The sequence below is a fragment of the Lytechinus variegatus genome, chromosome 6 (assembly GCF_018143015.1).
Source record: "Lytechinus variegatus isolate NC3 chromosome 6, Lvar_3.0, whole genome shotgun sequence".
Lineage (NCBI taxonomy): Eukaryota > Metazoa > Echinodermata > Echinoidea > Temnopleuroida > Toxopneustidae > Lytechinus > Lytechinus variegatus.
Window position 1 is genome coordinate 4,614,940 of NC_054745.1, and position 18,360 is coordinate 4,633,299.

General features: G+C 37.8%; 1 protein-coding gene across 1 annotated transcript; it reads right to left on the minus strand.

The window, feature by feature from the left end:
- Window positions 1-5,059: 5,059 nt before the first annotated feature.
- Window positions 5,060-15,607, minus strand: LOC121416466. The gene is made up of 6 exons (XM_041609963.1): window positions 15,526-15,607; window positions 11,120-12,350; window positions 10,495-10,770; window positions 9,511-9,612; window positions 7,317-7,529; window positions 5,060-6,262 (listed from the first exon to the last, which is right to left on the minus strand). Exons 2-6 carry the CDS (start codon window positions 12,336-12,338, stop codon window positions 5,991-5,993), a joined length of 2,082 nt encoding a protein of 693 aa, XP_041465897.1. The 5' UTR covers window positions 12,339-12,350; window positions 15,526-15,607; the 3' UTR covers window positions 5,060-5,990.
- Window positions 15,608-18,360: the final 2,753 nt, after the last annotated feature.

The window sequence follows — 18,360 nt, forward strand, 5'->3', positions numbered from 1 at the left end:
AGGGGTGTCGTTTTGCTATTGCCCGAGGGTGTTGTTTATTTCATTAAAGAGGCTTATGGTTTGAGTGTTCTTCAGAAATTAATGCCCATTTCAATCAAAACAACTAGTTTCTTTGGCACCACTTTATTTCAGCTCCTTTATACGTAGTACAAAGTAATATGAGACAAGTACAAATTAACGGAATAACATTTTGAAAGAAAAGTAGTAGTAAAAATAGAGCATATTTAATGTAAATTGAAAATGATTTGTCCAACCTTGCAAAGTGTGGATCTCTTTCGAAGAGAAAAAAAGAAAATCATTCGGAACCAATAGTATATATATATATATATAGTGCGTATCAAAAAAAAGTTTACACTTAGAAAAAATCCTGTAAAATTATACATTTGTAATTTCCTGAAGATTTTTCCACACTTTTACATTGGTACAGATCCATTTAAGCAAATGACGATATAACTGTCGAAAAATATTTCCGCTTGAGTGAGCACCACTCACTTTTGAAAAGTTAGTGAAAAATGATTTGCGCAGAACTTTGAAATAGTTATGCGGATAAAAGTAGACCTTAATCATGAAGAACATGTGAAATTTAGCTAGGAAAATTGATTTGAAGATATCTTTAACCTTATTGAACTTGTTTCTTTGCCAAAAACACTTTGAAGAGTGCATTGCGCCCCACCACACACAGAGGCCATCTTGACGATATTTGCTTTACACTGAGCTGTAATTTACATGAAATGGCTAAGGCTTGATTTTCATTTTGATAATCATTGTCAAGCTTGGGAAAAGTGTGGAGAAACAAGTATTAAATGAAAAATGAAATGTAAACCCACTTTAAATGTTAAAAACTTAGTGAAAAATGCTAGAGATGTCTGAAATAAACTTTTGTTCAGATTCAGTTATGTCCTAAGATCAAGCTGGCACAAAAAGGTTGAAGGTTATGCTTACTAAGTGTTGAAATGTCAATTTGGGCGGCAAAATTGTTACAAGATGCTTGAATGTATCCGTTTTATTTCAGTTGACTAAAAGTGCAAGGGAAATGTATGAGAAATGTTTCGCAGGGTAAGTTTGATTTCGTCCTTTCCACTTTACACAGTGTGAAAACAAGCATTTCTGCGCAAACAGATTTCTACGAGCTTTACAAAAATGGACAGTGCTCACTCAAGTGTAACATTCTGTCAAAACTTGTAATTTCATTGGATGAGACCCAAACCTAAGATTGTATGTGAAATAAATACCACATGTTGTATATTTTTTTTATTCCCAGGTCTTTTTTAAAGTGTAAACTTTTTTTTGATACGCACTCCAGATACACTCAGCAAAAAAAATTCTTGGAAACTTATAAAAGTTATAATACTCCATAGTGATGTTTGATTGAATGCAAATTATTGTATTTAAAAATGACCTGACAAGATTCTTCTTCCAGTATGACATGACATTTTCATGTGAACAGTCATGCATGAATTCATAAATGCTTTAAATAATAGCAATGTCAGTAAAAGAAAATTTAAACAGAAATGGCCATTCAAACGCTAATGATCATGGTCATCCTGTAGGCATACATTCAACAATGTCAACAGGCGTTTATCATTTGAATTGAATGCTTAGGAATCCATCATGAGATGGATCATTTGGACACTCACTTTCAAGATGAAACTTTCCAACCAAGAGCGTGCAAGAGCAATAGGAATGTTGCAGGGTGGGCAGTCATTTAGACAAGTGGCTCGATATTTCCAAGTTTCACCAACAACAATTTCAAATTTGAACCAGCGGTATTTGGCTACTAATGAAGTTAGAGACCGCCCTAGGAGTGGTCGACCTAATAATAATAATAATGATGATGATAATAATAGCCACTTTTAATAAAGCGCTTTTCCCAGAATGGCCCAAAGCGCGTTACAGCATATTATTACCCCGGTCATTGGATTCATTTCAATCCCGCACCTACGGCCACCACCCCTGCAGAAGATTGGAGGATAAGGATAATTTTCTTTTGCTTATGCCAAGACACTGAAATTTGACATTTTTTTCATCGACTAACTTTGACTTAAAATTCAAGTGAAATAGTGATGAATCCAAGGTGGATAACTTTCTCTTCACTAGGAGTGTTATTTGGCTTTAAGTTTGCTTTTAATTTTTGCATGACTGTTCATGCATGACTGTTCACTTGAAAATTTCATGTCATACAGGGAGAGGGATATTGTCTGGTCAGGGTGACATACAATAAGTTGCCTTTAATCAAATATCTATATGGAATATTTTAACTTTTATAAGTGTCCGAGAACTGTTTTGCTGAGTGTATAATGTTTGAAAAGATATGGGGTGTCTTAGAACGGGGAGGGTGTACGAGGCCGAGGGTCCATAGGCATACTTTCTCACATTGTACCTTATTACTGAAGATGTTTTCCTGCATCAATTGAAGACTCAGTGCAATTGAAGACTCAGTGAACTGAAATATACCATAGACCGTTTGGCTAGGTTGTGGATAATTACGATATTATGAAGAAAAAATATGGTGGGAAGACCCGCTCTGAATCTCAACGTTATTTCTCAAAGACCAGCAGCGAGAATAATGAGTACAAATAATAATTAATAACAAATAAACATTGCTATAAGGTTCAGGCTATCCCCAACATTCGGGATCGTTCTCAAAAGGACAGAAAACAGACAACAGGTTTTTGATTTGTACATGCATTTTTGTTCCTTTTTTTCACGTCCTGTTTTGGGGGCGACCGGTGACCCATTCTTGAGGTCACCGACATACACCTGGGCCCCATCTTGCAAAGATTTACGATTGATTCAATCAACCACAACTATGAAAAACCATCAACGTCAACATCTAAAGGGCGATTCCATGCTAGAAAATCACCTATTTTCACGGCATTTCTCAACCTATTGTCCAAACAAACGAAGACCTTCAATTTGATTTGTGGTAATAATAGAGTCCTACTGGGTAGACATATTAAAAAAATGACAACCAACAAAAATATGCTGTCCATGGGTGAATTAAAGGTGAAAATGTTGCGTGTCGTTTGAGACATTTCTGAGTCCCGTACGACACACAATATTTTCGCCCGTAATTCAGCCGTAATCAAATATTTTTTGGTTGGTAATCAGATTTTCAAATTACAACCCACTAAAACTTTTTTATTGACAAAAAAATAATTGTTCGTTGCTCAAGCAATCTGCTAAGAGACTAGAAAATGTTGACAAATGTCCCGCACGACACGTATTAAATCATCCTAAAAGACATGTTGGGTCAACATGTTTTCTTGATATAATGTATGTTCATGCACTCACGGTTTTCTTGGCAATTTAGTATGGTCCTCTTTGTTTTCAAAGACATTGTGCAAGTTTTCTGAAGAAAGAATTATCACATTGAATGATTTCTATATACTTGAGTTTATGATCCGATCAATCGTAACTTTCCATAAGACGGTACAAAGATTTTCATTTGTTTAATTTTAAAGATAAAAAGGGTTATCAGTCGATCGTAATGTCACTTGTAAGTTAAGGACTGCTTTATGAAACATGCACCAGGACCCAGTTGGATTTAGAGCCATTTTCGAGAACTGCAAATAGATTTGTCGTGCATGAGGCGAGACAAGCTGAAGCGTTATTGAAAGTATCAGCGTTTCGTTAGCTGCAATTAATATTTTTGGGGTTTTTTTTTATTATGTTCACTAACTGGTATCGTGGTCGCTGTGAGATATGATTACTGTATTTACTAGGTGCTAGGCTTGATTTCAGTCTAAATACTTTCACATTTTATTAAGTTCATATGCAGCGGTTTTACTACTACTTTTTAACGTGGATGATCTGCTTCACGGGAAAGGGTATCTATTGTGGATCCAAGGTACATTGAAGACTTTGAAGATATGATACCAGTCCTATTAACTGCAAAGGCAGTGAGATCACATTCTCCTAAATGGTGACGTCACAGAGAGAAAAGGTTCAACCTCGTTTAGGATTTTTTGCCCAGTCCTTCACATCCGGGCCCCGTCTTACAAAGAGTCACGATTAATCCAATCCATATTGTCATATTGTCATATTTGTATTTTCTACAGGAAATTTGCACAATGTATTTTGTAAACAAAGGAAAGCAAAACAGATTTTCAAGAAAACAATGGATGCATGAATACACATCATAGTTAGAAAAGATTTTGAACAAACATGCATAATAGATGTTGATGTCGCTGGCTTTCCATAGTTGCGATTGATTGGATCAATCGTTCTCGTTGTACCACGGGGCCCTGATGAACACTAGTAAAGTTATATATATATATATCTATATAAATGTGTAAAGTTATACATGTACAACAGCTTTTGGCAACTCTTTTTTATTTAAATATTGTAAGAAATGGATGAAGAGAACAATGGTAGGCGTAGCTTAAATCAAGGTTCCCCAGAGCTATCTACCCTTTGGAAAAATTGGTGATGCCGAAAAAATGTCTCTGCCGGGAATCGAACCCGGGCCCCCAGCTTTGAACGCCGGTGCCTTAACCACTAGACAGAGACATTTTTTCGGCATCACCAATTTTTCCAAAGGGTAGATAGCTCTGGGGAACCTTGATTTAAGCTACGCCTACCATTGTTCTCTTCATTCATTTCTTACAATATATCTATCTATATATATATATATATATATATTAGTGTCGAAATTCTGTCTTTCTGACGGTCAATCGGATCTCGGTCGGCCTATCCGCTAGCCCGTCTCTGTGGTCTAGTGGTTAAGGCACCGGCGTTCAAAGCTGGGGGCCCGAGTTCGATTCCCGGCAGAGACATTTTTTTCGGCATGACCAACTTTTCCAAAGGGTAGATAGCTCTGGGGAACCTTGATTTAAGCTACGTCTACCATTGTTCTCTTCATCCATTTCTTTACAATATTTAAATAAAAGAGTTGCCAAAGCTGTTGTACATGTATAGCTTCACATATTTATATATATATATATATATATATATATATATATATATATATATATATATATATATATATAGTAAAGAAATGGGATGAAGAGAACAATGGTAGACGTAGCTTAAATCAAGGTTCCCCAGAGCTATCTACCCTTTGGAAAAATTGTACATGTATAGCTTCACACATTTTATATATATATATATATATATATATATATACCATCCCAAAGACAATGTCGCAATGCTCAAAAATAATAACATACAGTGATGTAACACCCGCCTCAAATATGTAATCACTATCATGACACAGATAGGAGACCAGCGTAGAGAATGAGTAGCAATGGTCCCATTATAGAACATTGTGGAACTTCCCCGACAAGAGAAAATCTTCGGACAGTTGATGACTTCGTTTACAGTAGGGACTGAAGTAAGGTACTGTTTATTTTAAGATGCTTCCTAAACACTATATCTACCCGTATCAGAAAGAGAGGGAGCAGGATGCACGTGAAGGCAGCCGTGTTTTTATGTGTTAGAGAGACAGAGGGGTCTGTGTGTCGCTGTTTTGAAAATTTGTACCAATCAGGTTATATTCCAGTGATTAACTTTTGATGCCAGCATTGCCAAATTCAGCTGCAGCTTCACCTCATAGTTGGATTGTCACTGCAAGCGCGCAAACCACTATACATGATTGAAATACCATCATATGGAATCTATCATAACCATGATAACAACTGTAAACATAATGTAATAATTACAACATATTCCATCTACTAGTCAAGGGTCTCAAGTCCAGCTGCCAGAGAAAGGACAACAAGGTGATAAACATTTGATGGTCTTGACTGATTAAGTTTTTTGGCATTGGGGCAAGTTGCTTCTTGAGTTGTTGTAACAGGTCCGTTACAAATATAGCGTGATGGCAGTGATGCAAGTACTGAGTGACTCATCAAGGCTTTCAAGGGCAGTTGCGAGAGAAAGAACTTCAAGGCAATGAACATTATTGTTTCCTGAGTTGCCGGTACTGGGCACGCTGATGGTACCGTTGGTGATATCACGTGATCGACAGTTACGCAAACACCACCTGACTATTCAAGGTTTTCAAGTGCAGCTGCGAGGGAAAGAACGTCAAGGTACGGAACCTTCATATCATCTTTCATGGACTGGTAGAACGCATGTGGTACTGTGGTAAGCTGTTTCTTGAGCTGCAGCAACTGAGTTCCGTTGATGGATTTAAGCGCTTTGTTACGTGATGTGACGTTGTTCGCTGCCAGCCAATCCTGGACTCTCTTTGAATCCCATCCGGGTACTTGGGATTCTGTTGGAGGTGAATTCGGTTCCTGTTCCGGCAATTGTGACCCTATCAAGAAAAAGGAATGCAATCAAAATTAGAATAGCTGCATCCCGGGGGCACTCAGTATATAATGCATAGCGGGTATGTGCCGCGGAGGGGACCCCCATTTTTACACTCAAATTTCCGTTCCAAGGCATAGCAGTTTTGTCTTATTGAGAAAAAGAAGAAGAAATCCGCTCCAAAGCTTCGCATATTTTTCGTTGCGCCGTTCCGGTCGCGTTGATCTGCTATAGACATGATAGAGGGCTGCAATTTTGGTGAAAAGCGGCCGCAGACCACTGTCAGAGCATTGCTTCTGCGTGAGCGCACCCAGTGGCTGTGCCGCCGGCTAGCTGCATCATACACGCATGCCTGTATCATAGGGATGCATATCATGTTAAATACATACTAAACTGGCAATCCGATCCAAGGACCCCCGTTTTCACAAACATTTGTTTTCCGTTGCCCGTCCTGAGGACCCTCCTTTTTACAATAAGCCTGCTCCAATGCCCCCGTTTTTTCTCTTGCCCGCGGCACACCAGCACCATTTTTGGGGGGTCGAGTGCCCCCCCCCCCCCGGGGCTGTATCCGACTTTGTACATATGAAAACATTGGAGAACACGTAAAGATGAAACTCGGCATTTTTCAAAACTTTTGCAATGGGAAATCGCTAGTATTACGTAAATACAATGATACAGAGGTGAAAGAAATAATTGATAGACATTCAACTATTGTGTGAAAAAAAATGCAATAGATTTTATTTCTATATGTTATGTATGCGTGTGTGTGTTTTAGCACTCTCCCATAACATACATAATACATGTGTTTAGTTTATCCTGGTTCAATGTCAATAAGCGAACGCTGTGGAATAGGTGGGTAAGGGGGGGCTATTGCATTTCTCAATAACGAATTTGTTAAAACCCGATCATTTTTAAAATGGTTAGAATTCTGGTAGAAACTTTGACCTGATCGTTGATTTCAAATTGAAAATTCTGCATTTCCCCTCGCTTATAGCTCGTACCCCATGGGTTTTTGTTAGGAAGGGGTAGGGAATAGGGTGCTTAGATTCAGAATCACATACCTGTCGTAGCATTCACCTTCTGGATTGTTTCTTTCTGCACAGCGAATTCTTTTTCTATGATGCTAGGAAGTACTTCGGAGACGAACTCTGCTTTTTGCACGATGTAGTATATCTTCCCGGCCGTAATACCCCCTAGCCAGCCAGAAGGTTTGAAGTCGGCCTTAACTTTCACTGGAATAATCTTCTTCTTGCATTCATATGCATAAGATGCTTCTGAAATTATCAAATGAGAGTCGTTGAAATAAGTAGGAACTTTCAATACGTATACGTTAATAATGCATTTGGAAAGGGGTCAACAGCAGACATCCCTTTTTCATTTTGGAATACTTCAACAGACCCAGTGACGTAGTCAACCCCAAAAGACCTGAGGAGGCCAGATATGGCATATCGGGCAAAAATCGCAAGAATTTCAGCACTTTCATTACAGATATACAATTTTTGGGCAGATTCTGACATAATATCCAGAAAATAATCTAATATTTTACCCGACTCTCCAGGGACTTATCCACGTAGAGTTATTCTATTGTTACTGGGGTGCTGAGCATTGTCAGAGCTCCACCAGTAACAATTAATAATCCTCCGTGGTCAAGTTCATGCTACTCTCTTTACTTTTATTTCCTTTTATCATTTTTATCTTCTTTTTGGTGTAGGTCGCGAAATAATTGCCCCCCCCTGATTTCTACGCCATAGCATAATAGCTCCATGCATAGACTATACAATGTTAGTGTAATATATAGAGTGTTATCTTACTTTGCTGTTTAAATTCCTAGAATATGTGGTCTGTTTGTTTCTGGACAAAAGGGTGGGTCTTTGTAATAACCTGTCATTCATAGTTGATGATGATTGCAATAATGATGAGGATGATGATGATGATGAGGATGGTGATGACAGAGGCGTCGATCCTGGGGGGCAGGGGGGCGATCGCCCCACCAATGAAAATATTGGGGGCAAACATATCGTTTTGCCCCCAATAATTCCGCATGTGCAAAAATAAAATAATATTGTAATGTTACACACAAATCAGCAAGCGAGATTGAAATACACAACTCGTTTTTTATTTAAAATCGTGCTCAAAATGTCCACATTTCAAATTGGACTATAAAAATTTTCAGCTCGTGCTTCGCGCTGGCATCATTTTTGTAGCAAAACCGATACTTTTCATGATTAAATAGGTGAATTAAATGTCCCGTTGTCAATTCTAAACTTCGAAAGAACTCTCGCTTCGATTTGCAATAATCTTTTGTCGGATATATATCTTGTTCTTAATTAAAAACGTCCATTAAACTGTCATTTTTTTTCAGATCGCATCTATTGTTCTTTTAGATACCCATCTTAATTATTGGTACCAAAAATGCTTAGAAAATCAAGCTTTCAGGTCAGAATATTAAAAGATTTCAGCTCGCTCTCGGCACTCGCATTTTCTGTGTAGTGAGATATGTATCCTCCTCATGCATGTCATGAGTTACTACAAACAGTCCTAAACAGGTACCTTTTTGCTGTTGTTAGGTCAATGTGATATTAAATTTTAGCTCGCATTAATTTGTTGGTGAGATATGTGTCCCTTTCTCATGAGTATATACATTGTAGGTGTGTGTGTGTGTGTGTATATAGGATCGTGTGTGTGTGTTTGTGGGTGAGTTTGTTTGTTTTGTGTGATCAAGCGCCTTTGGAACGTTGATTCATGATTTCGCCCCTCCCCCCAATCTGAAAAATAGATCGACGCCCCTGGGTGATGATGATGATGATGATGATAAGCATGGTGGAGGTGTGATGATGGTGTTGCTGGTGGTGATGATGACGATGGTGATGATGATGAAGATAAAGATGGTGGTGATGATGATAGTGATAGTCATGATCATGGTCATGTGATAATGAAAAGGATGATGATATGATGTCGGCTGAGATGATGTTTGGGATTGTCATTTTTTTCAAGCAATCTGCTTATGATGACAATTCTTCTCCTGCAAATTGTGAATATCATATAGTTAATCATTTTCGTCTGGAATTATCTTTTTAGTACTCTGTATTTATAATTCATGCCGAAAATGCTAACATATTACGTTTATTATGTTATGAAAAATGTATTATACGAATGTTATGGATGCAGAAGAAAACAATAAATCAAATCAAATCAATGATGATGATAATGATGGTGGTAATGATGATGATGAGTGCGAAAGGAGAAAATGTTCACCTGTTCTGCAGTCTTGACTATCTTGGTAACCACTTGTAATACAGGCAATTATCATCTCAGCATTCTCTACAGCTTCTGCCATCGCTCCAATTTTATCACCCACTAAAAACAGAAAGAGAATTAGGGGAAGAAAAAAGATGATGATAAAGAAGAGAAAGAAGGAAAGGGATATGGGGATGGTGAATTAGGAAATGAGTGGATGGCAATAAAGGCCTGGGGTGGCATAATTCCTTACACGTACATCCAAAAGTTCTTCTTATCTTACCCCCGGGGGGCACTCGATCAATAAAGCGTTAGGGGTGTGCCGCGGGCGAGACAAAAAAAACGGGGGCCTTGGAACGGGCTTATTGTAAAAAGGAGGGTCCTCGGAACGGGCTTCTGAACTACAATTTTGTGAAAACGGGGGTCCTTGGAACGGATCGCCAGAGTGTGAGTGCGTGCGTATGCACCCCTATGGAACGGGGATGCGTGCATTATGCAGCTAGCGCGGCCTTCGCCGGGTGCTCTCGCGCAGAGACGATGGTCGGACAGCGCTCGGCGGCCGCTTTTTACCAAAATTGCAGCAGATCAATGCGACCGGAACGGCGTAATGAAAAATATGCGAAGCTTTGGAGCGGATTTCTTTCTTCTTTTCTCTCGATAAGAACAAAATGCTATGCCTTGGAGCGACTTTCTTTGTTTTTTTTCTCAATAAGACAACAATGCTATACCTTGGAACGGAAATTTGGGTGTAAAAATGGGGTTCCCCTCCGCGGCACATACCCACTTTGCATTATATACTGAGTGCCCCCCCCCCCCGGGATTTTACCACAGTTAATGCAGCGATATCATAATGGATTTTAAGATTGATCTGGGGCCCGTAACATAAAGCTTATCAATCATGGTGTATTTTTTACGGTTGATTTCATTGACCTGAATGTAATTTTGATTGTGGAAATTAGGCGTATAGTTGCTAATCTTTGTGTTAAGGTTCCCTGGACTTACTCATATGGTCCTCATCCATCCACACAGCGTATCCTCTTTTCCGAAGCTCCTTCTTGAACTCACGCATCACAGGTTTGGACGGGTGTTCCCATTTGTAGCTGAGCATGATGTGTCCAGTTGACTTTGCAGTGTCGGATGGCGCCCTCTGCGGTGACCCATCGTCGGTTTTCTTGCTCTTCAGGTTTTCAGGAAGTCTGGATTCGTAGATCTCGAAGAGAGCTCCCATGCAGGCTGTACGGAGTTTTTCGTGCTCACTTTGGGAATACTCGGTCAGATCTAGAAAAGTTATTAAATTCGTATTATTTAACCATTACCAATAAGGAAACTAGCACTCTGTGCATAGGTTTCTAATTTTGTAACTGAACAATCTTTGAGTTGACACTCTTGCATTTGAATTATTCTAAATAAACGGGATACACCAAATTGGTTAGTTATTACTCATGGTTTCCTGGTTTATTCAATATAGATGTAAGGTCTAATTCCCAATGGATCGCTAGGCCGGCTACTTATGTTGTTTGATTTTACTTGTTCATTCTGCGTATATACAAGACGTCTTTGCCGATTATTTTATCATAATAGGTTTCAATGTTAGTGTGACAGTTCATAATATTTGAAAGGTACTCACTGTATATGATACCCTTGAATTTGCGGAGTTTTTCTTTATTTTCCTTGAGGAATGCCAGTCTCCAGATGGTATTCGCGGCAGAGATCTTCTCTTCGGTGGAACAATTTGGTTTGAGCAGTTCCGCAAGGAGTGGGATCCCACCTTCTGTAGCAATGAGCTTTTTGTTGATATCATTAATGGCTAGATCTTCTACGGATTTCACAAGCTCTTCTGCATCTAGACTTACCATGGTGACAGTGTTCTTCTTAGCTGTTTGTCTGTTAATTGAGGCCTTGTGGTCTCTAGTTGAGAGGCATTTCCTGAGAAGAGACATTAGAAAAAATATGCATTTGGTATTGGTGGATAGCTTGTCGGCTTCTTCTTTCTTCACCAGCTTAGCCAACGTCATAAACGCAATTGTCTGGGTGAGTCTTCCTGTTGACTCGCTAAACTTCTGAAGAGCAGGTACGACTCGGTGGTGCTTCGGAGCCAACGCGCGCACTCTCATGCATGAATTGTCAAGTACGTTCATTGCATCGAAGACTAGATCATCAACCCATTTATTTCTGGAGTTTGAACCCTCGATCAGATGTAAAAACCAGTCTGATATCAACGACAGGCACCCGTCCTCTTCCATTTGCAGACAGAAGTACTCGGACTTATCGGTGAAGTTCCAACTGGAACCTAACAGTTCAATATAAAACGTAAATATCCTTTTCTTTTCAGGCGTCAATTCTTCAGCATCAGCATCCTCGATCTGTTGTAACAATTTCCCCTTTGACCATCTATAGCTAAACATTTTGCAGTAGTCCGTGTCAATGGCCAACCCATCCGCGGCAGCGTTGCGGTCAATGTTCTTGTTCCCAGAAACTTTGTTGATAGCCCTCATGTGCCCGTTGCACGAGACACATGGGAAATTGTCACATTCCTGGATGTGCTGGATACCTTCCTTTACAGGGATAAGACATTGTTTGATCTCCTCACTAAACTCCTGGATTCGTTTTGCCTTTGCAGCTGCAGAGTCAACAAGCAGAACGTCTGAAATATCAGCCAGGGTGTCAGCAGGAGCTGCCGGGTTGGATGGCTCAATTATTCCTTCCGGTGCCACTGGACCACTGTCCGATTCATCGTGGCCTCCTACTTCTCGGCTAGCGTCTGAGTTTTCGACAGATGGAGGTTCTGCGATCTTTTGCACTGGTGGGATCCTTCTAGTACTTGCAGAAGAACCCATCTGTAGCATACGTCACGAAACCTATCAAGTCGTAAGAAAAAAAGGATGCAAGTCATCATTATTCATTCAGGGGATAAAAAGAATGTCGGGTGAGTTATTCGCTTAAAGGTATCGGTTAACTTTGTGAGCAGCCGATTTAAAAAAATTCTCAAACCAAGATGAAACGTGTGTACAAGTGCATATATTAGAACTAATAAACCCTGAAAACATCCATTATTGAGAATGAAAAGCTAAAACTACAAGGCAAATCCCGATTTTGTAATAGGTGTCTTATAGACGCCTGAATACTACACATAAGTGTATGGGATGAAATTAAGATGGTGTTTCCGGTCACTTTATATATCAAATTTTGAAGCACTAAATATTTATTTTCGAACGCAATTTTTTCTGGGCTTCATTTGTGTAACATATGACAGACACAGGTGACAAGTGTGACCTTCTAGCTCAGATTTTTAAAAAGTCAAACCAATGTTAACCAATCACTTTATAGTTGTTTTCTTCGCATACATTCGTAATTCCGAAGCTTCGTAATTCCGAAGGTTCGTATTTCCGAAGGTTCGTCAATCCGAAAACGAAATAAGGTTCGTAATTCCGAAGGTTCGTTAATCCGAAAACGAAATAAGGTTCGTAATTCCGAAGGTTCGTTAATCCGAAAACGAAATAAGGTTCGTAATTCCGAAGGTTCGTTAATCCGAAAACGAAATGAGGTTCGTAATTCCGAAGGTTCTTCAATCCGAAAACGAAATAAGGTTCGTTAATCCGAAAATTAAATAAGGTTCGTATTTCCGAAAATGAAAATAATTCATTTTGGTAACAAAAACGATGCTGTCATTACAAGATTACACGATATTATGCAATGATAGTAATAACGTTCGATGATACATGCGTGTGTTGTGGCCAAAAGCATGTATTTCATTAAGAATATAGGCGCCCTGATCAAGCATAGGCTAATATCAATTTTATCTGAGCAATTGCTGCCTAAGCAAATGGTTTAAAGATGCAGGGGATCAAGTGTGTTTGTCGCGTGCGAGTAACCTCTAGATAATAGGATTTGTATTGGAGGGGATGTCATTTTTATTAACAGCTTCTGCTGGTAATAACAATTAAAAAAAATACTAATAATGATCCTTGTGAGATGTTGAAAGCGCGAATCGCAAGCTCAAACTAGTAGACATTTCATGTAACAAGACGTGAACTGAGCATTAAGAGCATTTTTTGTAATCGTGAGAAAGATGTATATCTTTCTAAGGAATCAATGCGAGGGCGAGCTGTAATTTGTTTATTTACTGACCTGGGGCCCTTTGCATAAAACTTTTTACCTGAGAAAACTTAGGTTGTTTTTACCGGAGTTTTTGCCCTGTGCCAAAGTCACTGGCGAAAAATCAGACTAACCTTAGTTTTCAGTTTTTACCAGAGTTTTCTCAGGTAAAAAGTTTTATGCAACAGGCTTCAGAAAGTAATATTTTAAGGACTGCATTTAGTGACTCAAGAAAAGAATATATATATCTAAATAATGAGAGCGCGAACCGTAAGCTTAAAATTTGTGATATTCCAACCTGAAAACTGGACATACTTTATTTTGTAACCAGGAATAGAATGAGTTCCTCAATAAACAATACTTGATGCGAGCGAGAAACGTGAGCCAAATTTTTCCGATTTTCCAACCTGAAAACTGGACATTCTAAGCATTCTTGTAAAAAAAATAATACCTGGGAGAACACTTTTCAGAACTGAAGTGGCTTCCCTGGGTAAATAATATCTATATCAATATTATCATTCTAGGCCTACATGAAATTTCCAAAAGTTTGAGCACGTTATTCGCTCGCAACATCTCACAAGGATGCCCTTTAATAACAGTAATTGACCAAAAAGGCGAATTTTACATCTTCAGATTTGATATTTCCCCCAAACCGCTTGCTCGCTACGCTCGCAGAAATGAAACGTAAATATATAACTTATCAATCAGTGATCACTTAAAAATTTTGCTCAATTTAATTACTACAAAACACACAACCTCTTTACACAGATGATAATCTTATGGTGAAAATATCCGTTTGCACCAAATTGCCCCTATTGGCCCCTTTTTGGCTTTGCCCTCCCCCCCCCCCACTGGTTGAAACACGCATCGTCTTCATGGCTAACTGCAAAAAGTTCTTAAAATGTCCCCTTTAGATCAGGCCAGAGCTTATATATTTAAAATTTCTGTTCGCGCTTCTTGCTCGCTGACGAGATTCAAGAGCTTGTCATCTGATCATCTCTTTTATAAGATATAGGCATGACGAGATGCAAGATTTTGTCATCTGATCATCTCTCACACGGGATGAAGACATGAAGAGATCCGAAATCTCGTCATATAGTTTTCTTCCAAAGAGATGTAGACATGACAAGATGATTATATGAACATCTGGTTGGCACTTTAAAGGACAAGTCCACCCCAACAAAAACCTGATTTGAATAAAAAAGGGAAAAATTCAACAAGTATAACACTGAAAATTTCATCAAAATCGGATGTAAAATAAGAAAGTTATGGCATTTTAAAGTTTCGCTTATTTTCAACAAAATAGTTATATGAACGAGCCAGTTACATCCAAATGAGAGAGTTGATGACATCAATCAATCACTATTTCTTTTGTATTTTATTATATGAAATATGAAATATTTTTATTTTCTCATCATTGTCATGTGAAATGAAGTTTCATTCCTCCCTGAACACGTGGAATTCCATTATTTTAACATTTTGTGCTTCAGGCAAGGAGGTCCTAATCGTCGAATTCGTAAAAATTGAAATATTGTATAATTCAAACTATAAAAAACTAAAGAAATAGTGAGTGAGCGACATCATCGAATCTCTCATTTGGATGTAACTGGCTCGTTCATATAACTATTTTGTTGAAAATAAGCGAAACTTTGAAATGTCATAACTTTCTTATTTTACATCCAATTTTGATGGAATTTTCAGCATTGTGCTTGTCTGATTTTTTTTCTATTGATTCAAATCAACATTTTTCTGAGGTGGACTTGACCTTTAAGCTTCCATAGCTTTGGCCTTCTCCAAATCTCGATAACCAATGATGCTGTTTATCAATTTCCGTACAATGAATGAGTACGTCAAAATTGAAATAAAAGCAACAACGTGACAGACGTCTAGACAAAATACATTATTAAAAGTAGAAGAAAATGTGTATAATATACATACAATTATATATCCTATATGGAACGGGTTCAGACTAGCAGCAAAATATATTGCATTCCTCGCTGTTTAGACCCATTCCCTTATGTACAGTATATATGCTGCATTGATGATGAGCCTTCGCAAATTGGCGAAATCTCTCTTCTCCAAACGCATTCGTCTATGCACCGACAATAGGAACGCTCGCTGGTTTATATGTATCACTTGGCAACGAAATGCGGTATGACGTTGGCCAGCGCCTTTCGGTTTCTGGACATACTGGATAAATCTCGCGTTTGCGTTGATGAAGTTCATTACTACGTGTTTACATATGTATCATGCCTGTAATACGATTAATGCATAGGCATGATAGGTGTAGTAGTATCAGCAAAATTTCAACGATAAAAGCAGTTGTATCCTCTTGAATGGTTATCAACATTTATTTTGTAAATCTATTCTTTGTCATTACCATAATGACCACCATCACAGCCATAGTCATTTTCATCGTTTATTATAAATTATGTTGTTGTTGTTTAGGGGGTTTGGGGTAGTTTATACGTTATAGTTGCTCTTTTACCCAATGCAATCCATCATCGTAGCCGGGTACATGTCGTCGTGTTCGTTTTGTGGACCTCACCAGAAAGTGAATAGATATCAAGTGTTCACGTTTTGCTATATTTTAGAGATTTAAAGGAGAATGAAACATTTGGAACAAGAAAGATTGTGTGAAAACAGGAAAATCAAAGAAGCAAGTTATGAGCATTTGAATATTGCGATCACTAATGCTGTGGAGATCCTCACATTGGCAATGCGAAAAACATGTGTGATGTCACTTGTGAACAACTCTCCTCAATGTCCTCATTACATGTACTTTAATATATCTTTCACTCAAACTGCCTCTTTTATCACATCTATCGTTAGATCATGTATTCTTTCTTTTGGAGGGCATGTAATAAAGATTTTTTTAAATACATCATGGATAAAGAGTTTGTATCACCATAAGAAAAAGCGAAAAGAGACATTTTGGGGGTATTTTACAGTCCATCAAAGGGAAAATTGTTCACATGTGACATTACACATCCCTGTCGCATTGCCAATGGGGGGATCTCCATAGCACTAGTGATTGCAATATTCAAATGCTCAAAACTTTCTCATTATTTGCCTGATTTTTCTAAAACTTTCTTCGTTCTGATTCTTTGATTCTTCTGTTTTAATAAAAGCCTACTTGTTCCAAAGGTTTCATTCCCCTGAAGTCAGGTGATACATATTACGTTCCTTTAAGTTTGTTAGCAGTGTTGTTGTCTGCATTCAACACTCTGCATAATAAATGAGTTCATTTCGTTGTGGGGCTCACTAACTTTTGAGCAAAAATGTATTTTAGCCAACCCAAATTTTAAACATTCAGTGTTTTGTGATTAAAACGTCCAATTCAGGCAATGAATTCATACAAATTTATTTAAAACGCACTTAAATATGCTCTGTTATTTCATAGCGTTTTTTTTTTTTTTTACTGTTGGGCATTTATCTCTCGTTTTATGCCTACCAGTCATTTTAGTGGGAGGCGGGGGTCAAATAAAGTGCATGTAAACTGAAGGGTCGCACCCCCTTCTTTCTTTCTCTGTCTCTCCCTCTAAATCTATATCATTCTGTCTCTCTTTCTCTCTCTCTGCATCTCTTTCTCTCTCTCTCTAAATCTAAATCTATCTCATTTTGTCTGTCTCTCTCTGTATATCTTTACCTCTCTATCACTCCGTCATTTTAAATTCACATTTCCCATTCTTGCTATATACACAGTAAAACAAAATAGCACGTTGTTTACGCCCGTCACTCGAACAACTACTGTTTAAACATTAAAAAAAAATGTTTAAAGAATTTAAACAATTACAAAAAAGTTTAAACAACTTGTTAGAGTGACAGGCTGAAACAACGTGCTATTTTGTTTTACTGTATAAAACTGCTAACAAGAAGAAAAACATAATTTTGTTGCAAATAAGAACTTTATTGAAATATATTTCAGTGAGATCGATAAACAGATCGTAAATTGGAATGCTCTTGGATATCTTCATTCATATTAATGATACATATACAAACACAAGTATTGAAATTTAATCATTTTGTAATTACTATCAAGAACAAATTAAGGTCAATTATGGAGCTCGTGATAACAATGTCCATCAAACACAATAATACATAGGTCAAATATCAATTTTTTCGAGAAAAATAAAAATCCGGAGATACGAAATGAAACATAACGAATTATTCTCTAGCTAAAGTAATGTTTTATATGTCTTTAAATGAACTTATTGGATTTTTAAATGAACTTGGATTTCAACACTCACAGGTGTTATTACAACACCTTCGGTTGTTACTTTAAAGGGGAAGTTCACCCTGACAAACAGGCTGAGAACCCCATGATTTCATGAAAAAAATGTAGACAAACCCTAACAACCATTGTAGACCACTTTTACGATTGATTGCATTGACTACAATGTAAAATTTATTGTGAAAGCTCAAATTTAAGTTTTAATATAATACCAAGGGGGGAGTTCTTTCTGGCGAAAATTTGTTGTAAAAATAGCAGAAAAATGATAAGAAATATTAAATATACTAAAAAATTTACCAACATTGTGCTACACTCGACCAAGGTCAGGTAAATGGATACCTGTCAGGAATTTATTTCCTGAAACGAATGAGCGCGTAACAGCTGCCATAAAAGCAATTGTAATTATACTGTAAATCCATAGGTTAAAGTAAGTAAATAAGCAAATGAATGTTAAGCACTATAATAATCAAGTATAGGCCTAATGATTATTGGTGAAGGTTTGTGGAAAATCCATCCAAGATTAAGAAAACAATGGGAAA